The sequence below is a fragment of the Engystomops pustulosus genome, chromosome 2 (assembly GCF_040894005.1).
Source record: "Engystomops pustulosus chromosome 2, aEngPut4.maternal, whole genome shotgun sequence".
NCBI lineage: Eukaryota > Metazoa > Chordata > Amphibia > Anura > Leptodactylidae > Engystomops > Engystomops pustulosus.
The window spans coordinates 250227102-250251841 of NC_092412.1; the positions used below are offsets into that span (position 1 = coordinate 250227102).

The 24740-nt window shown below is 41.4% G+C and overlaps 1 protein-coding gene across 4 annotated transcripts in view; it reads right to left on the minus strand.

Moving 5' to 3' along the window:
* Positions 1-24740, minus strand: part of TMPRSS2 (transmembrane serine protease 2) — a 65116-nt gene that overhangs the window by 7613 nt on the left and 32763 nt on the right. For all 4 annotated transcript variants that reach the window (XM_072138815.1, XM_072138814.1, XM_072138816.1 and 1 more), the window contains 10 exons: positions 12959-13027; positions 11343-11547; positions 8659-8742; positions 8208-8318; positions 4907-5033; positions 3434-3547; positions 2642-2685; positions 2184-2355; positions 1679-1845; positions 569-667 (listed from right to left, as the gene is read on the minus strand). In XM_072138815.1, coding sequence (XP_071994916.1) covers positions 569-667; positions 1679-1845; positions 2184-2355; positions 2642-2685; positions 3434-3547; positions 4907-5033; positions 8208-8318; positions 8659-8742; positions 11343-11547; positions 12959-12967 — 1132 coding nt within the window. In that variant the 5' untranslated portion in view covers positions 12968-13027. The remainder of the gene's footprint in view (positions 1-568; positions 668-1678; positions 1846-2183; positions 2356-2641; positions 2686-3433; positions 3548-4906; positions 5034-8207; positions 8319-8658; positions 8743-11342; positions 11548-12958; positions 13028-24740) is intronic.

Here is a 24740-nt window from a genome sequence, read left to right on the forward strand (position 1 = left end):
TTACATCCTGTATTATACCCCAGAGCTGCACTCACTATTCTGCTGGTGGTGCAGTCACTGTGTACATACATGACATTACTTATCCTGTACTGATCCTGAGTTACATCCTGTATTATACCCCAGAGCTGCACTCACTATTCTGCTGCTGGTGCAGTCACTGTCTACATACATGACATTACTTATCCTGTACTGATCCTGAGTTACATCCTGTATTATACTCCAGAGCTGCACTCACTATTCTGCTGCTGGTGCAGTCACTGTGTACATACATGACATTACTTATCCTGTACTGATCCTGAGTTACATCCTGTATTATACTCCAGAGCTGCACTCACTATTCTGCTGCTGGTGCAGTCACTGTGTACATACATGACATTACTTATCCTGTACTGATCCTGAATTACATCCTGTATTATACCCCAGAGCTGCACTCACTATTCTGCTACTGGTGCAGTCACTGTGTACATACATGACATTACTTATCCTGTACTGATCCTGAGTTACATCCAGTATTATACCCCAGGGCTGCACTCACTATTTTTTGCCTAACATAAACATTTCTCCTTACCTCCTTGGTATGTATACCCCCATCCTGAGATCCAGCAGGGCTGTGTGTCTGTCCATGGCATCCCAGCATTTGGCAGGCAGACAGGTTTTATGTTACTACCTGTAAAGAAAATAAAGTTGCATATACCGTACTTAAAGGAAACCTCACATTTGATTTGATGCATTATGAAGCAAACATACATTGAGAATGCTGTAGCTACACTGATGCAGAAACATATCTTGTTTAATCCCTAAGGTGAGTGTTTTTTTTTCAAAAATCAATTGACTCTGTTGCTCCTGTGGCTGCCCCGGTGCTTCTCCTCTTACCCTAATTATGCACCGCTCCAGCCTTGTCCTGCCCAACATAAGCCGAGAATGATGTAATCACTGTGTTGTCCTTGACAGGCAGAAGTAATCAATCACTGCACCAGCTGCTGTGTATGAGTCATCCAGCTCAGGTTGATTAGTGCTGTCTGGACAGGCCAGGAAGCTCCATGTAATGTGTTTATGTACGGCAGCCTGTAAGCACTGAATTTTATAATTGTTTTTCGTGCCAAACCACTCGGATCAGGGATTAAACAAGATATGTTCCTGCATCAGTGTCGCTACAGCATTCTCAAGGTATGTTTGGTTCACAATGCATAAAACCAAACGGTACATTTCCTTTTAAAGGATAAATTCAGCTTCACTGGTGACTATTTTCAGAGCATTTAAAATTAAAAAAAGATAAAAAATTATGAAATGCTTTTATTTACAAGGCCAGAGTGTAAATAAGATCATCTCCATGGTCACAGACTACAAACAATCCCTGTGTAGTCTGATCCTGCAGTTATGTTTCTTTCTATCTGTATCCTACATTTTTTAACCTGCCAAACATAGCAAGAATAGGATTGTGGGATCAGACTACATAGGATTTAGTTGTAGTCTGTTACCATGGAGACGCAGATTTTCATGAGAGCTGAAGGCCAATATAGATTGGATCATACTTTCCCATTTTTTTCTCAAAATCTTTAAAGGGTTCATTTACTTTCTTGAAATATTTTATAAAAGTTTAAAATGGTGAAAAAGTAAATGCCCCCCTCCCTCTCTTACCCCCCCCCCCCCTCCCCGTTCCCATTCCTCAGCCCCTTACCAGTAAACGATAAGCTGGTCTTCAGCCTCATAAGGGCAATGTCATTATCCTTCGTTTCCGTGTTGTAATTTGGGTGTGAAATAATTTTATCCACCAGAAAGGCCTGACCCCCTAGTTTTTGGGTAGATCCTGCGTAGACCGTCCAGAGGGAGGGGTAGGCGTAATTTCTAAAACACAAAAACATTACACCATCATGGAAGATCTTACCGTGACCGCAACATAGAGCAATCATGTTGTTTTCAGAGAGGTGTAACTTAATGGGATAACTTAGGGGGGTCACTAGGCCGCAGCACTACCCGTTCAGTTGGAATTGTTGGGGGTCATGTGACCTGCTTTGGCCAATCAGTGACATCTTTAGGAGATTTTGAGGCCTCTTTTTGACCAGTCCCTTGACCTTGGCAAGACCAGAAGACGTCTGTGATGCTGGAACCAGGAGCCATGGCAGGTAAGTACACATGTTCTGGTTATTTAGGGGAAGGGCTCATTAATAAACCCAAAGACTTACCCCTCTACGCAATGCGCCGCAGTCACTATCCAATCAGGAGTGATGATAGACCCTCCGCAGACGTGTGACTGCCGGATCAGCAGACTCACTTGCCATGGCCAGTCCCCACTTCTGGCCGCAGTTCCGCCAACTATCCTGCTGGATGGCACCTGCTTGGTTGATTGACCACAATCTGAAAGAAGACAACAATGTATCTATCTATGACTTGGTAATTTGGTGTGATATCCAATGAAAAGATAGAAGAGGTGCTGCTCCTCATGGGTGGGCTTGTGGCTGTGCCAGCCTCCGAGTAGAAGTGTCTGCCCCCTGTGTGCTCAACTACTTAGGCAGAACTCCAGAGGAACATATCTTACACAGGATGAGCAGAAATGCAAAGAGGAGAGGGACAAGATGAGGGGGGTCTATAGGGTTTAGGGGGGGGGGGGTGGCAGATGTGAGGACATATTAGACTGACTCACCTATGCACCGAAGCGAGATCACCCTTCCAGATGGACAATAATCCCTTCAAGACAAATGGAGAATGTTAATGTATGGAATTCAGAAAATAGATAGATAGTTTTATAGGAGATAGATAAATAGATAGATATGAGATGGATAGATAGGAGATAGAAAGATAGATAGATAGATAGATAGATAGATAGATAGATAGATAGATAGATAGATATGAGATAGATAGATAGATAGGAGATAGATAGATAGATAGATAGATAGATAGATAGGAGATAGATAATTTGTATGGATATGAGATGGATAGATAGATAGGAGATAGATAGATAGATAGATAGATATGAGATAGATAGATAGATATGAGATAGATAGATAGATAGATAGATAGGAGATAGATAGATAGGAGATAGATAGATAGAAAGATATGAGATAGATAGATAGATAGATAGATAGATAGATAGATAGATAGATAGATAGGAGATAGATAGATAGATAGATAGATAGATATGAGATAGATAGATAGGAGATAGATAGATAGATAGATAGGAGATAGATAGATAGATAGATAGATAGATAGATAGGAGATAGATAGATAGATAGATAGATAGATAGATAGATAGATAGATAGATAGGAGATAGATAGATAGATAGATAGATAGATAGATAGATAGATAGGAGATAGATAGATAGATAGATAGATAGATAGGAGATAGATAGATAGGAGATAGATAGATAGATAGATAGGAGATAGATAGATAGATAGATAGATGATTTGTATGGATATATAAGTTGTGCCTGCGTACCTTGTCCTAATACTGGTGTGTAACTTGATGAAGGGCACGCTGGTATTTATGCTGGCAAATTCTTTATGATCCGATGGAACATTTTCCAAAAAATAATTATAATAACTGCTGGACCTTAGAGAGGAGAAATATATGTGACACATAAGTAACACCGAAATATACTCATGGGCTTCTGTGCATGGCTGTCACTGTTGTTGGGGCACTGCTATGGGGGCACTGTTATGGGGGCACTGTTATAAGGGCATTGTTATGGGGGCACTGTTATTGGGGCATTGTTATGGGGGCACTGTTATGGGGGCACTGTTATAAGGGCATTGTTATGGGGGCACTGTTATTGGGGCATTGTTATGGGGGCACTGTTATAAGGGCATTGTTATGGGGGCACTGTTATAAGGGCATTGTTATGGGGGCACTGTTATAAGGGCATTGTTATGGGGGCACTGTTATAAGGGCATTGTTATGGGGGCACTGTTATGGGGGCACTGTTATTGGGGCATTGTTATAAGGGCATTGTTATGGGGGCACTGTTATAAGGGCATTGTTATGGGGGCACTGTTATAAGGGCATTGTTATGGGGGCACTGTTATTGGGGCATTGTTATGGGGGCACTGTTATAAGGGCATTGTTATGGGGGCACTGTTATAAGGGCATTTTTATGGGGGCACTGTTATAAGGGCATTGTTATGGGGGCACTGTTATAAGGGCATTGTTATGGGGGCACTGTTATTGGGGCATTGTTATGGGGGCACTGTTATAAGGGCATTGTTATGGGGGCACTGTTATGGGGGCACTGTTATTGAGGCACTGTTATTGAGGCACTGTTATGGGGGCACTGTTATGGGGGCACTATTATAAGGGCATTGTTATGGGGGCACTGTTATGGGGGCACTGTTATAAAGGCATTGTTATGGGGGCATTGTTATGGGGGCACTGTTATGGGGGCACTGTTATAAGGGCATTTTTATGGGGGCACTGTTATAAGGGCATTGTTATGGGGGCACTGTTATAAGGGCATTGTTATGGGGGCACTGTTATTGGGGCATTGTTATGGGGGCACTGTTATAAGGGCATTGTTATGGGGGCACTGTTATGGGGGCACTGTTATTGAGGCACTGTTATTGAGGCACTGTTATGGGGGCACTGTTATGGGGGCACTATTATAAGGGCATTGTTATGGGGGCACTGTTATGGGGGCACTGTTATAAAGGCATTGTTATGGGGGCACTGTTATGGGGGCACTGTTATGGGGGCACTGTTATAAAGGCATTGTTATGGGGGCACTGTTATGGGGGCACTGTTATTGGGGCACTATTATAAGGGCATTGTCATAAAGGTACTGTTGTTGGGTTGGTGCATCTAGTATTGTTATGGGGTGGGGGCTCAAACCTTAATCTAACATGAGATTGTGCTGCGGCCCTTAGAAACACTACAAGGCTCAGAGGTCCTGGATGAGTCAGGGCTGTCACCACTTACTTGTAGCCCATGGATCTGCAGACTGTGGGTCCATTGACCGAGTTCCAGTCATCGAAGCAGATGCTGAGCCAGGACGACCTCGCGGGGGAATAGGCTTGTAATATAAAGTTTTGGCCGTACAGTCGCACTGGTAGACAAAAATAATTATCATTAGAGATTTCTGACAGCTGAGGGTTTGTTACAGTTGTGACAATTTATAACCCTGGAGATTCTATGTGAGTGGTGGAGCACTGTACATGGGCGTCTCCACCAGCACATGTAGTCGTAGTCAGGTGCTGTCATGAGACATGATTGTTGTGGCCTCCCACAGGATAGAACATGTTTTCATGGAAAATCCCCCTCACTAAGGGTAAAAAATAGAATATAAGAAAAACTGAAAAAACTGCATCCATAACAACCGGTATGATACAACTGGTGTCTTAACAATGGTGTAAAAAAAAAATACTGCATCAATTGCAGCGCCTTGTTAATCACCAAAAAACATAAAACAGAATCTTCAATAAATTATATTGCACCGATAAAAATCCAATCTATTCTACAAAAAACTGCTATAAAAAAGGCCAAAAAATCGCATGGATCCTGAGAATTATCTTATTTACACTCATTTTAAAATGTTAAATTGCAATTTTTTTTCCAATTGTCTCTAAAAAATATATAATATCATAAAATAGTGGCGTTAAAAACTACATCTCGTCACACAAAACACAAGACACCAATACAGCTCCATTTATGGAGAAATGAAAAAATGGAAAAAAGCTACGGATCTTGGCACAAAAGGGAAGAAAATGCCTTTCCCGGTCCATACCGCCCAAAATAGCCAGTCATTAATGGGTTAATATTGTCATTGCTGATTGGATGGTCACAAAGGGGGTCACTCATCTTTTCCTTCCGTTAGTGTTTTTAGCGCCTTTTTGCTGCGTAATGGCTGTTTTGCGGCTATTTTACGCTTTTTTTGGAATGTTACGCCTCAATTGGTCGTGTTTTTTTTTGCGCTCTATTTGTCATTACATTGCACCTCTTTACAGATGTCTGCGCCCGATTTATTATACTATTGCCCCTATATGGGCGCAAATAAATGCGCAATAACACGCCGGTCCTGACCAGGCTTAATAAAGGCAATGGTATGATTTGCGCCACAAATTGCGCCTTGTTTAAAATGTGCACAAAAAAAACCCTGCAATACAAAGAGCCAAAACGACAAAGACAAATAAGATGCAAAAAATAAACTTACAACAGGCGCAAAAAGAGCTCAGAGAAGGAGGAAATAAGATAAATGACCCCCAAACTGTGCAGGGAGACGCCCCCGAATAGCAACACCGTGAGGGCAATTTATTTCATATGTTTACAGATGGAAAAATTAAAGGAGATGATATGTACAGGGGACACTTTAAAAAAGTTTTTGCTCACTGGGGGCAAAAAGTTCACTCTGTATGATAGTAATAATTTCCGCTTTAAAGGGTCGTCCACTCTAAATATTCCAGAAAATAATTGATATTGTTTTCTGTCATTCCACAAGAAGCTTCATAGTTTGGTTACTGGTCATGTGATGTCACACAGGTGCACGGCTCGTTATATATCCCTGGTCATGTGATGTCACACAGGTGCACGGCTCGTTATATATCCCTGGTCATGTGATGTCACACAGGTGCACGGCTCGTTATATCCCTGGTCATGTGATGTCACACAGGTGCGCGGCTCGTTATATCCCTGGTCATGTGATGTCACACAGGTGCACGGCTCGTTATATCCCTGGTCATGTGATGTCACACAGGTGCATGGCTCGTTATATCCCTGGTCATGTGATGTCACACAGGTGCACGGTTCGTTATATCCCTGGAGATGTGAGGTCACACAGGTGCACGGCTCGTTATATCCCTGGTCATGTGATGTCACACAGGTGCACGGCTCGTTATATCCCTGGTCATGTGATGTCACACAGGTGCGCGGCTCGTTATATCCCTGGTCATGTGATGTCACACAGGTGCACGGCTCGTTATATCCCTGGTCATGTGATGTCACACAGGTGCGCAGCTCGTTATATCCCTGGTCATGTGATGTCACACAGGTGCGCGGCTCGTTATATCCCTGGTCATGTGATGTCACACAGGTGCGCGGCTCGTTATATCCCTGGTCATGTGATGTCACACAGGTGCACGGTTCGTTATATCCCTGGAGATGTGAGGTCACACAGGTGCACGGCTCGTTAAATATCCCTGGTCATGTGATGTCACACAGGTGCACGGCTCGATATATCCCTGGTCATGTGATGTCACACAGGTGCGCGGCTCGTTATATCCCTGGTCATGTGATGTCACACAGGTGCACGGCTCGTTATATCCCTGGTCATGTGATGTCACACAGGTGCGCGGCTCGTTATATCCCTGGTCATGTGATGTCACACAGGTGCACGGTTCGTTATATCCCTGGAGATGTGAGGTCACACAGGTGCACGGCTCGTTATATCCCTGGTCATGTGATGTCACACAGGTGCACATCCCATTATATATCCCCAGTCATGTGATATCACTCAGGGAGCTATGCACCTCTGTGACACTACATGACCAGGTACAGGCAGTCCCCGGGTTACGTACAAGATAGGGTCCGGAGGTTTGTTCTTAAGTTGAATTTGTATGTAAGTCGAAACTGTATATTTTATAATTGTCGATCCAGACAAAAAAAATTTTGGCCCCAGTGACAATTGGAGTTTAAACATTTTTTGCTGTAATGGGACCAAGGATTATCAATAAAGCTTCATTACAGACACCTTACAGCTGATCATTGCAGCCTGGGACTAAAGTAACATCCAGAGAGCTTCACCTGAGGTCAGAGGGGTCTGTCTGTAACTATGGGTTGTCTGTAAGTCGGGTATCCTTAAGTAGGGGACCGCCTGTATATTATAAACCGTGCAACTATGTGACATCCCATGGCCAGGCATATAATGAGCCATGCACCTGTGTGACATCACATGGCCAGGCATATAATGACCCATGCACCTGTGTGACATCACATGACCAGGGATATAATGAGCCGTGCACCTGTGTGACATCACATGACCAGGGATATAACGAGCCGTGCACCTGTGTGACATCACATGACCATCATATGGCCAGATAATTTTGGCTATGTTATATACATAGTAAATAGATAAGTTATGCAGTCACCACACTTATATTATGTGAGGCTCCATCCTCCTGCTGCTGGGGGCCTTCAGGCTTTACATTTCCAGTGTGGAGTATTAGGGTGATCAGGGCATGCTGGGATCTGTAGTGTTCATATTGACTCAGGATAACATGGAACTTACCACAATACGACTCATCTTCTCCATTCGGACATTGTGCTGTGCCGTCACACCACTGTGAAGCTCGGACACACGACGATGAGGTGCCGCATTGCTTTTCACACCGTGTGGTCACTACATTGTGAAAAAAGAACAAGAGGAGACATGAAATTTGGAATAATTAATGTTTTATAAAATATGTTTCTAATGAAAGTTTAGTTTTTGTGATGTACATAATAAAATCCTCTTATACTGAGACCACCACTAGAGGGAGCTCACAGGAAATGTCTTCGTTTCCAAATAAAGCTCCATCTAGTGGTGGCTGCAGGTAGTGTAGATTTTATCCTTTCACAATATGACTTGGGGATTAGGGTCATTGCTCAAGTTACATCAACAGATTGAGAATTTTGCAAATTCATTAACGTTCCTGCTCTGATTGCCATAAAAATAAACATAGCCATGAAAAAAACCTTACAGTAATACCAGCAGAGAACCGCAGCGATAATGATGGCCGCTGCCAGGATGATGATTGTGGACACAATACAGATCTTCTTCCTACCTGAAATACAAAGAACAAAGAAAGATGGAAATGCAAGAGGAAACTGTCAATAATCTGCTGGAATTATATCCATTTGTTATAAAATTATATTTCAAAATATGTTACATTTCATACAATTTAATATTGTACCTAATGAAACAATAATATCTGCTATTACATTCTTGTACATAGGGGGCAGTATTATAGTAGTTATATTCTTGTACATAGGGGGCAGTATTATAGTAGTTATATTCCTGTACATAGGGGGCAGTATTATAGCAGTTATATTCTTGTACATAGGGGCAGTATTATAGTAGTTATATTCTTGTACATAGGGGGCAGTATTATAGTAGTTATATTCCTGTACATAGGGGGCAGTATTATAGTAGTTATATTCTTGTACATAGGGGGCAGTATTATAGTAGTTATATTCCTGTACATAGGGGGCAGTATTATAGTAGTTATATTCCTGTACATAGGGGGCAGTATTATAGTAGTTATATTCCTGTACATAGGGGGCAGTATTATAGTAGTTATATTCCTGCACATAGGGGGCAGTATTATAGTAGTTATATTCTTGTACATAGGGGCAGTATTATAGTAGTTATATTCTTGTACATAGGGGGCAGTATTATAGTAGTTATATTCCTGTACATAGGGAGCAGTATTATAGTAGTTATATTCTTGTACATAGGGGGCAGTATTATAGTAGTTATATTCTTGTACATAGGGGGCAGTATTATAGTAGTTATATTCTTGTACATAGGGGGCAGCATTATAGTAGTTATATTCTTGTACATAGTGGGCAGTATTATAGTAGTTATATTCTTGTACATAGGGGGCAGTATTATAGTAGTTATATTCCTGTACATAGGGAGCAGTTTTATAGTAGTTATATTCTTGTACATAGGGGGCAGTATTATAGTAGTTATATTCTTGTACATAGGGGGCAGTATTATAGTAGTTATATTCTTGTACATAGGGGGCAGTATTATAGTAGTTATATTCTTGTACATAGGGGGCAGTATTATAGTAGTTATATTCCTGTACATAGGGGGCAGTATTATAGTAGTTATCCTCCTGTACATAGGGAGCAGTATTATAGTAGTTATATTCTTGTACATAGGGGGCAGTATTATAGTAGTTATATTCTTGTACATAGGGGGCAGTATTATAGTAGTTATATTCTTGTACATAGGGGGCAGTATTATAGTAGTTATATTCTTGTACATAGGGGGCAGTATTATAGTAGTTATATTCCTGTACATAGGGTGCAGTATTATAGTAGTTATATTCCTGTACATAGGGGGCAGTATTATAGTAGTTATATTCCTGTACATAGGGGGCAGTATTATAGTAGTTATATTCCTGTACATAGGGGGCAGTATTATAGTAGTTATATTCTTGTACATAGGGGGCAGTATTATAGTAGTTATATTCTTGTACATAGGGGCAGTATTATAGTAGTTATATTCTTGTACATAGGGGCAGTATTATAGTAGTTATATTCCTGTACATAGGGAGCAGTATTATAGTAGTTATATTCTTGTACATAGGGGGCGGTATTATAGTAGTTATATTCTTGTACATAGGGGGCAGTATTATAGTAGCTATATTCCTGTACATAGGGGGCAGTATTATAGTAGTTATATTCTTGTACATAGGGGGCAGTATTATAGTAGTTATATTCTTGTACATAGGGGGCGGTATTATAGTAGTTATATTCTTGTACATAGGGGCAGTATTATAGTAGTTATATTCTTGTACATAGGGGGCGGTATTATAGTAGTTATATTCTTGTACATAGGGGGCAGTATTATAGTAGTTATATTCTTATACATAGGGGGCAGTATTATAGTAGTTATATTCTTGTACATAGGGGGCGGTATTATAGTAGTTATATTCTTGTACATAGGGGCAGTATTATAGTAGTTATATTCTTGTACATAGGGGGCAGTATTATAGTAGTTATATTCTTGTACATAGGGGCAGTATTATAGTAGTTATCTTCCTGTACATAGGGGGCAGTATTATAGTAGTTATATTCTTGTACATAGGGGGCAGTATTGTAGTAGTTATATCCCTGTACATAGGGGGCAGTATTATAGTAGTTATATTCTTGTACATAGGGGGCAGTATTATAGTAGTTATATTCTTGTACATAGGGGGCAGTATTATAGTAGTTATATTCTTGTACATAGGGGGCAGTATTGTAGTAGTTATATCCCTGTACATAGGGGGCAGTATTATAGTAGTTATATTCTTGTACATAGGGGGCAGTATTATAGTAGTTATATTCTTGTACATAGGGGCAGTATTATAGTAGTTATATTCTTGTACATAGGGGGCAGTATTATAGTAGTTATATTCCTGTACATAGGGGGCAGTATTATAGTAGTTATATTCCAGTACATAGGGAGCAGTATTATAGTAGTTATATACTTGTACATAGGGGGCAGTATTATAGTAGTTATATTCTTGTACATAGGGGCAGTATTATAGTAGTTATCTTCCTGTACATAGGGTGCAGTATTATAGTAGTTATATTCCTGTACATAGGGGGCAGTATTATAGTAGTTATATTCTAGTACATCTAATAGGATTGCAGGTAATACACTTACTTAGTGAGATCCATTTTCTTGAGCTTGTTTGCTGATTTGCTGGCACAGACTGGTGAGGGGTCACCTGAGGTAAGTACTGCGGCACTTGGGAGACATATGGCGGGGGGATGGGATATGGCTGATATATATTGTTTGGTATCTGATTCTCGTAGATGTGGTTGTATTCTGGCTGGTATCCGTTATTGTCATAGTAGGGAGGAGGATTCTGAAAAAAACAGAACATTTTACTTCTACGTCTTTTAACCATAGAAAGAGATTTTTGAGCAAATGTTGGAAACGCCTGAGCAGCGCCTGACACAACCACAGACATTCCCAGCATTGCTTCCCAGTCATAGCGCCGTACATCCTGCTGTGGCTGTGCCTGGTACTGCATCCCAGTCCCGCCAACTTTTATAAGACTGAGCTGCTGAAATTCCGTAGACATCCGGCAAATATTTCCATTTTGGAAAACCTCTTTCAGGACTTTTTTCATGTAGTTTATTTTTTTGGCAGCAGATTTACTTCTCTTTTCAGCCTTGGTCCCAAACTTTCCTGTAACTTTAAGACTCCGTTCATATTTGTTTGCCGAGACTGTGATTTTCGTGACCTTCATTCCAGCTGATTACTCATTAATAGTAAAATAAACGGAAAGGGAAATAATTAGCTGAGTCGCCAATGACAGGAGAAGGGGAATTTCTATTTGCTGCATCGCTCAAAGTGCACGTGTGAACAGCGACTACTCATAGGGAGAGTCAGGAGGTCAGTAAGCAAAGTTCTAGAACTTTCTATTATACTTTGTTTCAGTACCTGTGCTTGCAGTCATTGAATGGAAATTACAAATGTTAAGTTTATTTGCATAAGATAAGAGAATAAAATCCGTCCTGGTTTATTCCACGCAACTGTCACTATTTCAACTTTACCAAAGCGGTAGGACTGGGATTGTTTTTACTTCATCGAAATCCGTGAATATCACACAGATCTTTGACTTGTCCCCCCAATTATTGCAAAGGGTTAAAATCTGCAGCTTTGCAGCTACAGTTTGTGGATATGTGAGATATTGGGGCTCATTTACTTACCCGGTCCTGTCGCGAACCCACGGTGCGTTGTCCGACCTAGATTCGGGTCTGCCGGGATTCACTAAGGTTGTGCGCCCGATATCCAGTAGGTGTCGCTGCTGCGCCGTGGTCCGCCGGAGTTCACCTTCTTCGTCCGGGTGCATGTAAGTGCTGATCTTGCAACACAATTTGTTTTTTAAATTCCGCAGTTTTTCCGAATCCTTCGGGTTGTCCGACGGCCATGCCCCCCGATTTCTGTTGCATGAAAGGCAGGGCCAATGCGCAACAATCTGATCGCGTGCGCCAAAATCCCGGGGCAATTCGGCGCAAAACGTAAATATTCTGGAAACCCGACGAAAGTGCGGCGTTCAATTCTCATTAATGCCCCTACAAGGGAAATGAAGCGTTGCATGTACCTCATAGAGCTCAATAGATTTTTGGGTCCTCCGGAGCAAGAGCCTTACAGAAGAATAAGTGACTATTGTTTATGAAATTTAGAATTTTGGGCTTATACTTATATTTATTGGGAAGTTTAAAAAACTATTATTATTTTTTGTAAAATTTAAAAAAGAGATGACATACCGGATACATGTCTGTGGTTATCAGATGATGAGCAGTGATTGCAGCTCCGGTGTCTTCACTTCATCAGTCCTAAAAGAAGAAATTCACTGTAATTAGGTGTTTTCTGGGGTGGTACATATAGGGGGCGCTCCAGTCTCAGGGTCTTCAAGGAGTAAGAACTGGGAGGAGCCCAAAAGCCTTTCTATCACATATGGTGATTGCTTTTTGTCTATCTAATAAAAATGTCTATTGGTTAAGAATTGTTTCCTTGTTCTTCTTGATACATTGTTGCTGTTACCATTAAAGGGGTCGTCTGGGGAGCTGGAAATGCATTTGGCCCCATGAGGCTCTGATACTTAGTAACACGTTATCACACGTAACAAGCAAAACGAAGGAGGGAAAAGAGTGAAAGTTATAAGATATGCTTTATTTTTGGGACTATATAAGGCGCACTGGAGTATAAGGCGCACCTGATTGTAAGGATGAATGACCAGCAGTTGGCAGACCTGTGCACTGTTCAAGGCAGCTGTTGTCTGTAAGTACAGTTCATATATAAGGCGCACTGGACTATAAGGCGCACCTTTGATTTCTGAGAAAATCAAAGGATTTTTTGTGCACCTTATAGTCCGAAAAATACGGTGTTGTAAAGGGGTTTTCCAGATTTTAGTGTATAACAGCTAATGGGTGGGGGGTGCTGGGTGTCGGACCCCCGCTGGCCAACTGCTAATGACCTATTCTATAGACAAGATATTAACCCCATACGTCTTGCTGCGCATGGGGGAGTATGAAGAGGGCTCACGGGCGGAGCCCTCTTCATACTCACCGGGCATTTGCTTCATGATGAAGCAAACGCCCGTCGCTAACACCCGCGATCGGTGCTTGTACCGATCGCGGGTGTTAACCCTTTGATTGCCGCCGGCAAAGCTGCCGGCAGCATAAAAGAGCCGGCGGCGCGTGGGCGCCGCCATCTTGGCTCCGATCGTCACTCCCCGTGGCGTCACCGGGGAGCGGCGATCCGTTGTCATGACAGCCTCGGATCACATAAAGATCCGAGGCTGTCATGATCGAGGCTATCTATTGCAATGTGCCATCTGCACATTGTAATAGATGGTGTGCAAAATCCCCATATACTGCCATACTGTAGTATGGCAGTATATGGTAGGATCAATCAGACAACCTAGGGTTAAAGTACCCTAGGGAGTCTGAAAAATAGTAAAAAAAAAAAATAAAAAAAAGTGAAAAAAAAAAAATTATATTAAAAAAACATAAAAATTCAAATCACCCCCCTTTCCCTAGAACTGATATAAATATAAATAAACAGTACAAATCCTAAACACATTAGGTATCGCCGCGTCCGAAAATGCCCGATCTATCAAAATATAATAACCGTTTTTCACTGCGTTTTACCCCGTAGCGGAAAATAGCGCCCGAAGTCGCAAATTGCATTTTTTTGCCATTTTGAAAAATAGAAAAAATTCTGTAAAAAGTGATCAAAATATCGCACAGTCCTAAAAATAAAAGCGTTGAAAACGTCATCAGAAGTCGCAAAAAATGACATCACCCACAGCTCCGTACACTAAAGTATGAAAAAGTTATTAGCGCAAGAACAATGTAAAATGAAGAATTTTTTTTCTGTACAGGAGGTTTTAATTTTTGTAAATGTATAAAAACATTATAAAACCTATACAAATTTGGTATCCCCGTGATCGTATTGACCCAATGAATGAAGTAGACCTGTCATTTGGGGCGCACAGTGAAAGCTGTACAAACCAAGCCCACAAGAAATGGCGCAAATGTGTTTTTTCATCATTTTTACTGCATTTAGAATTTTTTTCCCGCTTCCCAGTACACGGCATGGAATATTTAATACCAGCACTACGAAGTGCAATTTGTTACGCAGAAAATAAGACATCACACAGCTCTGTACATGGAAAAATAAAAAAGTTATAGATTTTTGAAGGTGGGGAGTGAAAAATAAAAATGCAAAAACGAAAAAGGGCCTGGTTCTTAAGGGGTTAATAAACAGTTTGTCCACTTTCTTATATTAAGTTTCTTTTAGTTCCTCGTGTTATTGATTTCTGCCAAGTCTTATGAAAGGTAAATGATGATGAGAATTTAATCTCCGTGTCAATATGTGAAACTGTGAAGCCAAATTTTGTACAACAGGAACATTTGCTTATACAAATCTGTGAGCCGATGCCCGGTCTATAATAAAGGGATCGTTTACTATGCAAAAATGTACAATATATCACTAATTACCCAAATGACTAAGCTAACGAGGGGGTGAGGCAGCAGCCTGTGAATGGATAACAGACAGTGACGAAGGTCCGTAGTGCGGTTATCACGTACATTTCCCCTTCAGGTCTTCTAATGTCTTCATAGATCAAACCCCCAATTGTTAGAATAAAACAAAATTTAAAAAAAAAACTATAAAAATGACTATAGATTAATTTTGTCGTATACAGCTCCTATGCAGGCCAATGTGTCTCCATGGTTACAGACTACAAATACAGTGTAATCTGGCCCCGCAGTCAGGATCACTTGTCATCTTCCAGGTTACATATAACCTAATAAGGTAAGTTAGAGGGTCCTGCGTCATACACAAGTATTTTTGGAGAAAATTTCTGGTGTAAATACAGAAAAATCTTTAATTTTAATTAAAAACAAATTAAATCAAGGTTATGGTGGCACTTATCAATCTCTGTTGTGCCGAGTCTGAGTGCAGTGTAGGGCCCTACACTTTGTGCAACATAAAAACCTCCTGGATACCAATTTACTCCTAAACAAATTTGTTTTTAACTATCCATTTTTTATTTTTATTTTTAATGCATGCAATTTTCTTTTTTATGTACTTTTTCATCCCCATGAATTTTTCAGCTCTACGAATTTTTTCATCTTTATGAATCTTTCTATTGGGACATAGGACTCCCCACTGTGTACGAGACTACTAATATTACTATATCTAGATAATCAACCGCTATATTGTCTCTGAGTATCAGAAGGAATAGAAATTGTTTACGAAGTTGTTTACCAAATTGTTTACCAAATTGTTTACCAAATTGTTTACCAAATTGTTTACAAAATTGTTTACAAAGCTCTAAAGGAATCCTGTTAACAAGATACACATATAATTAAAGGAAACCTACCACTTCTGAAGGTAGGTATGAGATACAAACACCGGGCACCAGCTCAGGGTGAGCTGGTGCCGGTGCTTAGTCTCGTTAGTGTTAAAACCGCGGTATCGCGGTTTTAACACTTTTGAAACTTTCTAGCAGAAACTGCTTCGGCGCTTCGTGCACACGATCGTGCGCGCGCCTACATTGGAAACGCCGCAGGCGTTGCGCGCGCACGGTCGCGCGCAGCGCCGAAGCAGTTTCTGCTAGAAAGTTTCAAAAGTGTTAAAACCGCGATACCGCGGTTTTAACACTAACGAGACTAAGCACCGGCACCAGCTCACCCTGAGCTGGTGCCCGGTGTTTGTATCTCATACCTACCTTCAGAAGTGGTAGGTTTCCTTTAAGGTTGAACTAAGTTCCTATATCTATATTAAGATCTTTACATGATTTGTACGCAGATGTGTTTACATTATTCATTTTAATTATTACTCAATGTCTGATATATTTTAGAAACTATTATAAATTAAAAAAACGTGTTACTTCTGTACATCTGAAACCGTTTTTGATTGTGCCCACACCCATTTAAAAACAAATTAAGTTTGAAGTTCACCATGGGTGTGGTCGGGAGGTCCAGTGCACCCCCCGGTGTATAGTTCTACCGGTGCAGCATAACACTGTAAGAAGTGCTGAATGGTGAACCTATACAAGACAGCTTGCACCAAACAGTGTAGCCCCGCCCACATCGCACCTAAATGCTCATTTGCATAAAATCAAAAATAAAGATTTTTTTTCCACATACCAGGCCACCAAGTTTCTTCAACAATGTAAGCTTATACTCCAGGACATGTGTTCTACGAGGACAAGTGAATATGTAAGTGGCAATGGAGCTGACGGGTTCCCTCTAAGCAAAATGTATTGCAGACTACACAAGATTGTTTTGTAGTCTGTAACCATGGAGACAAATAGACCTGCATAAAGCTACATAAAGAAAAAGAAGGAGTAGTTTTAAGAAGACCATTTGTAGCACGGTGGCTCAGTGGTCAGCACTACAGCCTTGCAGCACGGTGGCTCAGTAGTTAGCATTACAGCCTTGCAGCGCTGGGGACCTGGGTTCAAGTCGCAGGGTCAACATCTGCAAAGAGTTTGTATGATCTCTCCGTGTTTACATGGGTTTCCTCCGGGTCCTCTGGTTTCTCCCCACACTCCAAAAAAATTACTGGTAGGTTGAATAGATTGTGAGCCCCATTGGGGACAGGGACTGATGTGACAAGCTCTGTGCAGCGCTGCGTAATCTGTGTGCGCTATATAAATAAGGGAATCATTTAGAATTAATTATTGATCTTCATTTTTGCCCCTTTTACCTACTAAATATGACAAGAGGTATGGATTTTTAGTAGGTATGTTCCCACAATGTGACCTACAAAACCAGAAAAACTATACACGGACCTGAACATACTGAGTGCATGGCGTCACGTCTCAGTGATGTGACAATATGTAAAAGAATGTGGAAAACCCAATATCTGGCGGACGCTGAGATAAAGCAAACACAAAGCTAAGAACAAGAGATAAAGCAAACACAATACTAAAGACAATACTAAAAACCCAGGAAAACAAAATGCCAAACACAGGCAAATGTCTCGTCACCCACATGTAACCTCACATCTAGTTACTGAGAATCCTACTGATGTATCAGAGTTTCTATGGTGAAGTCTCGTCACCTTAAAGGGAAGCTCCAGTTTAGAAAACCTATGTTTGTTCCTACTATTAGGGAGTGTATATTGGGTCTGGACCTCAGTTCTGGAGCGTCCTCTCTTTGGAAGAGTGGAAAACGTGTGATAAAGAGTGTTCCCCGCTCTCTAGGACCTGTCCTGTCCTGTATTATAGGCAAATCAGTGATGGAAGAGGACAGGGTGTAATACTCCACCTCCCCTGTGGGTGTGCTGCAGGGAAACTCAACACTTACTGTCCAGTTTTCTTATAGATTGCAACTGATTTTTGGGGATCACTTTGTGATAAGATTATTGTAAAAGGATTTTGTAGAACTTTTATTAAAGGAAACCACCAGGAAAATACCTTTAAAGGGGTTGACCTGTATTTTTGATTATTTCAAAGATAGGTCACCAATATAATAACCTCAGCACCACAACCACATAAGTCATCATCTTCCTACTCCATCTATTAATTGGTGGCCATGGGGCCACCAGCTAATTGACCAATTACTTGAATGGGAGCTGAGCTGCAGTACCCCGGCATGACCACCACGCAATGTATGGAGCCCTTTGCTTCTGGCTGAGAACCGCTGCTCGATGGGGGTTCCAGTGGTGATACTGGTGACCTATGTTAATGAAATGATTAAATTTAGGTGATGTTTTAATATAAATTAGCTAGTAAGTGCTTGTCCTCTCACTCTTTCTAGGCACCTTGTAATTAAAGGGATTAGCCACTTTTTGTTTTCATAAGTTGGCCAAGTGCTTTTACTACCTTGTGGATAAACCCTGAATGTTCACCAAGTGATTTAGCAGTTCTCCTGCTTACTTTTGTGCTGTGTGCAGACCCTCCTGGCTTTATTGTTTACATGTCTGAGCTCTGCTGAATAGGAGGAGATGCAGCAGGAAAGTTATGACTCATCCTGCTTCTTCCCCCTCCCCTCTCCCTGTGTTTGTGTCAGTGAAGACGTAGTCCAATGCTTAGCCCTAAATGAAGGAAAACTGAGGTTCAGAACTCAGAACTTTTGGGGGTTTTTTTACAAACCTATTTGAAACATATTATAGATAAGTGTAGAAAAAGTGTCTGGAGAGACTGAGCAGGAGCAAATCTATAGATAAATCTGCCACATTCTGCTATCACCACGTATGACGAGCGATATGTCAGATCAATAACATGTAACTGAGGACGGCAGGTATTTAGTGTTTTATTGCAGGTTTTATAGACGTTTTATATGTAGTTGTAGAATTCCCAGGTAACTTTGCTATTTTAGATATCTTATAGCAGCCTGGGGTCACATGTGATGCTACACCCAATACTAAATATCTATATATAGAAGTGGTGGGAGATTTTGTATCTATGGAGTCAATGCTAAGTTGTGCCTGGAAACCCTGAAAATGCATAGGATTTAATTCTGCTTGGAGTGTTTGCAGCGTGAATGCGACTCCATCATAATACATCAATGTGTAGATCCAAAGGGTCGACTGAAACCTACTGGATCCCAATGCAACGTCATTATCAGCGTCTCACTGTGTGCCATTTATAATTATGTAGTCTTCATTTTTGTCAGCAGGGTCCTAGTGCCCCCCCTCATGTGCCCAGCGTGATTGTTACCTCTATCTATGAGTCCAGTGCTATAATTGGAGCGTGCACTCGCCGGCCGCGTGTTATAGCGAAGATTTATCGATCTTTATGCCAACTGCTTCCCCTCTGTCCCCCGCCGCGTTATCAGCAGATGTCAGGACCACAGACGCCCCTGTTTGCTTTCCATATAGGAAACCCATTTGCCATAATAATCAATTGATCAGCTCAAATCTGAAAAGGTTAATGCCTCAAATTATCAGAATATAGGGAGGGAGATGGTCAGTCCTGATGTCCTATTTACAGGTGTCCAGGAAACTGAGATATAGGGAGCGTCTGATGGGTCCTCCGAGCTGCCAATAACAGTGATTTATACATCTACTTAAAGGAAACCTGTCAGCAGATTTTCCACAAATACAGCTGGTGGCAGGTTCCCATAGAGCCCCTATTATCCAACTTCCATGCTTTTTTCTCTCTAATCCCTATAAAATCCCTCAAATTGTTTCCCTAATGCCCCCCATACAGTTGTTTTTGTTATCTTACTTGGAATACAGTCAGATCTAGCAGGAGTTAGAGGTCATGCTCAGCCAAGTTCAGCGCCTACTCCCCATGTCCCATGCCTCATTCTCACCATCCAGAACTTCATGCCATGTGACCAGGGTGATGTGATCTAAGGGACTTTACCCACTAACATTTGCAAAATCTACCCCATGTATGTATCTGATCACATGAAATCACAGCATGCCTCTATGGACTTCTACTCCTCACCATTCTCCATGGGGGCTGCTGTGATTTCATGTGATCCGATACATACGTGGGGAAGATTTAGCAAATTTTAATGGGTAAAGTACCTTAGATGATATCACCCTGGTCACATGACCGGAAGTTCTGAATGGTGAGAAGGAGGCATGGGGCATAGGGAGGAGCAGAAATGAGTGAGAATGGGAGGTCCTGCTGGAATCGGGCTAGCAGGACAGGCCACCTCCTATTGATAGATCTAAATGAATGCCAGGTAAGATAGCAAAGTTGATTTTATGGGGATGTGAGGGAAACTATTTCGTAAAAGCTCATCGCCCTCAAATCCGGAAAGTTGGGAGGTGAAGTCCTGAACTGGGTGGATCACTAGGACCCAGGATCACGTATCACAGTGAGAGTGAAGATATTGCCTTACTATATTTGTGTTTGACCCGTCTGAGGTGCAGCAGTGGTCGTCCACGTCACGGGCCATAATGCTAAAATTAAGATTTCTGCAAAAAACTAGTATTGCACCCCGGCCCCTGCTCCTGAGGACAAAGATCCCAAAATTCCATTAGTGCATCTTCTATATCATGTCCTTATGACCCTCACAGATCTCCGTAGCTGCTCAAACAGCCCAGCACTGGACGTCACAATCTCTATTAGATAGAATGGGAGCACAGGATACATAATTATGGTCCAAAGGGGGGGGTAAGGTTCCATTTGTTACATCTAAAAGTACCAAAAAGGGAGATTAAGACATACCAGCTAACAATAGGGGAGGGATTCAAATAATACCAGCCAACAATAGGGGGAGGGACTCAAAAATACCAGCCAACAATAGGGGGAGGGATTCAAAAATACCAGCCAACAATAGGGGGAGGGACTCAAAAAATACCAGCCAACAATAGGGGGAGGGATTCAAAAATACCAGACAGCATTAGGGGGAGGGACTCAAAAATACCCTCTAACAATAGGGGGAGGGACTCAAAAATACCAGCCAACAATAGGGGCAGGGATTCAAAAATACCAGCTAACAATAGGGGGAGGGACTCAAAAATACCAGCCAACAATAGGGGGAGGGATTCAAAAATACCAGCCAACAATAAGGGGAGGGACTCAAAAATACTAGCTAATAATAGGGGGAGGGATTCAAAAATACCAGCCAACAATAGGGGGAGGGACTTAAAACTACTGGCCACAATAGGGGGTGAGATTCAAAAATACACAGCACAATATCAAGGCCAAGTAGTAACCCTGCTGGCGACCCTTTTGTCTAGTAGTAATGGGGGTCCAGGTAGTGGATATAACCCCTTCAATTACTGTTTATGACCGGGGCAATGGTAGAGATTGATACCCTTTAACAACTAACAAAATTAGGGCATCGCCGTTACCATGGTCTCTCACATGATGGTACCACCTACTTTTGGATGTAATTTGCATAAACTCAACCTCGTTTGGATGCTGTTTATTAGGTCACTCGCAATTTTCTTGGAAAGTTTTCTAAAAATTGTAACGGGGATGGAGCATCACCTACCATCTTCACTGTAAAAGGGGACCTGTACCTCTAGGGACCCTTCTAAGAATATTGTGCCCCATAGTTCTCCTGAGTTTGGTTTCCTTATAACTTAAGGATTGTGCAGACTCCCGATGTTTGATGACTGTGTACAGTGACGCTTATGTTATAGTGCAGATAAGAAGGTCACGATTACGTCACTCAGAATATTTCACATTGTGTTCCCAAGATAACGGAGCCGCCTCAACACAATGACACAGGTGTAATCAGACCTCTGTGTATGTCCCTGGTAGCAGCAAAACTGTGAAAAAAATGCCAGGATTTTAGCTTGTGTAAGTGCATTGGGGGTGTGTCCTCACACTGCTGTGCTCTGTACTCTCTGCAGCCAGTATTAGGTATTGTCAATGGAGAGATTGGTAGTCATCCCTTTGTGTATGTTGTTAGGAGTAGCAGGACTGTAACATATGAATTTATATTCCAGCTATGTAGCTCCTAGGGGTCTGTCCTCACACTGCTGTGCTCTTAGCAATGCAGCATGAGTGGTATGTTACAGGATTGTAGTTTCTCCTGATACACTGGGGGCATGTCCTCACACTGCTGTGCTCTTAGCAATGCAGCATGAGTGGTATGTTGCAGGATTGTAGCTGCTCCTGGTGCACTGGGGGAGTGTCCTCACACTGCTGTGCTCTTAGCAATGCAGCATGAGTGGTATGTTACAGGATTGTAGTTTCTCCTGATACACTGGGGGCATGTCCTCACACTGCTGTGCTCTTAGCAATGCAGCATGAGTGGTATGTTGCAGGATTGTAGCTGCTCCTGGTGCACTGGGGGAGTGTCCTCACACTGCTGTGCTCTTAGCAATGCAGCATGAGTGGTATGTTGCAGGATTGTAGTTTTTCCTGGTGCACTGGGGGAGTGTCCTCACACTGCTGTGCTCTTACGATGCTGCATGAGTGGAATGTTACAGGATTGTAGTTTCTCCTGGTGCACTGGGGGAGTGTCCTCACACTGCTGTGCTATTAAAAATGCAGTATGAGTTGTATGCTAAGATTGTAGCTTCTTAGAGCTCTTAGATTGAGCAGATTTACAAAACCTCTTCTCTGCTCTGAGTAAAAGCTGTAGCAGGTTTCTGGTGGGATACTACAGCAGAGTCTCAGACTAGAAGGACTGTGAATCCTTTTTTTCTGTGTTTTAACTGGTTTCTTGAAGCATAACCTTTCTATTTCTGATTTAGCTCTATGAGGGCTTGGTTTATGTAGGACAGGTTGTAGTTTTAATTTCTGTTGATTTAGGACAGGTTGTAGTTTTCATTTCTGTTGATTTAGCTCTATCAGGGTTTGGTTTTGTAGGACAGGTTGTAGTTTTCATTTCTGTTGATTTAGGACATGTTGTAGTTTTCATTTCTGTAGATTTTTTAGCTCCATCAGGGTTTGGTTTTTGTAGGACAGGTTGTAGTTTTAATTTCTGTTGATTTATGACAGGTTGTAGTTTTAAATTCTGTTGATTTAGGACAGGTTGTAGTTTTCATTTCTGTTGATTTAGCTTTATCAGGGTTTGGTTTTTGTAGGATGGGTTGTAGTTTTCATTTCTGTTGATTTAGGACAGGTTGTAGTTCTCATTTCGGTTGATATAGCTCTATCAGGGTTTGGTTTTTGTTGGACATGTTGTAGTTTTCATTTCTGTTGATTTAGGACAGGTTGTAGTTTTCATTTCTGTTGATTTAGCTCTATCAGGGTTTGGTTTTTGTAGGACGGGTTGTAGTTTTAATTTCTGTTGAGTTAGGACAGGTTGTAGTTTTAATTTCTGTAGATTTTTTAGCTCTATCAGGGTTTGGTTTTTGTAGGACAAGTTGTAGTTTTAGCTGTCACCATACTTACATGACTATTAGTGACTTTTTTACTTTCATAAATTCTAATGGGGAGTAAAATAACCCATACATTTTATTTATGCAAATGTAAGTGGCTGAAACTCCACCAACCTACAGAGGCCAATTGAAAAGTTGCCATATCAGTAGCTGGAACAGGTCCATGACCACTTACTTAATTTAAAGGGGAAGTCCCCATAACTTGTAACACATGTATTGTATAAGCTCTACAGATACTTGTGCCCTTCCTTGTGCCGGCCACAGCTGTTTACAGTAGGAGTGGAGGCGGTGAGGATTTAGGGCACCGGGCCAAATGCCCTTTCTCTCTGGTATCAGCCGTGACTCATGTCTTTGTCTTTAAGGTGACGGAGTTGAAACTCTCTATCGGTACGTGTGGCACTTTCAATAGATCTCAATGTGGAAATTTAACACTATGGTGTCACATGAAACCACCGTTATGTAAGCAGCATGGGGAGGGTTCGTTGAGAACTGTTTGGCAGTATGTGTGTGTCAATGAGGGGCATTGCTAAGTACAATACGATAAAAGTATCATTTAGGTCATTGTATGATACAAAACTGGTAGAAGGCAACATACAGAAGTTACAGTAATCAGTATGTAGCACCGCTGTCTTGTGTTCTGTACAGCATTCTACATGTGCAGTGTATGGCGCCATTATTCTTTTAACTACCATGCGGTATATAAGGTATTTGGTCAATACATGACTGTGACATATATGTATGACTACCATCCAATGCACACTGTATGGCAGTCATACGGGAGCACATATTATACGGTATATTACATTTGCAGTATATGGCACCATTATTCTTTCAACTACTATGTGGTATACAAGTTATCTGGTCAATACATGACTGTGACATATATGCATGACTACGATCCAATGACGGTCATACGGAAGCACATATTATACGGTATATTACATGTGCAGTGTTTGGCGGCATTATTGTTTCATCTTTGGAACAGATTTGGGCAATGCAGGGTACCGTAATGTATCGTAGTGGTCATTTGAGTATCTTATTGCTTCATTTTCTAGGATGACATTGCTGCTCTGTACACTATACAGTATATTACACACACATCATATGGTGGTATTATTTTTTTGCCTTGTATTCTAAATACATATATGTTATTTGGTCAATGTATGGACCCATTCTGAATGGCAGCTATGAATGGGCAGTATATGGGGGCATTTATTTGTCATGTGTGACAAATCACCGTACAAGAAAATACAACATAAGATATAATGCAACATATGGCGGCATTAT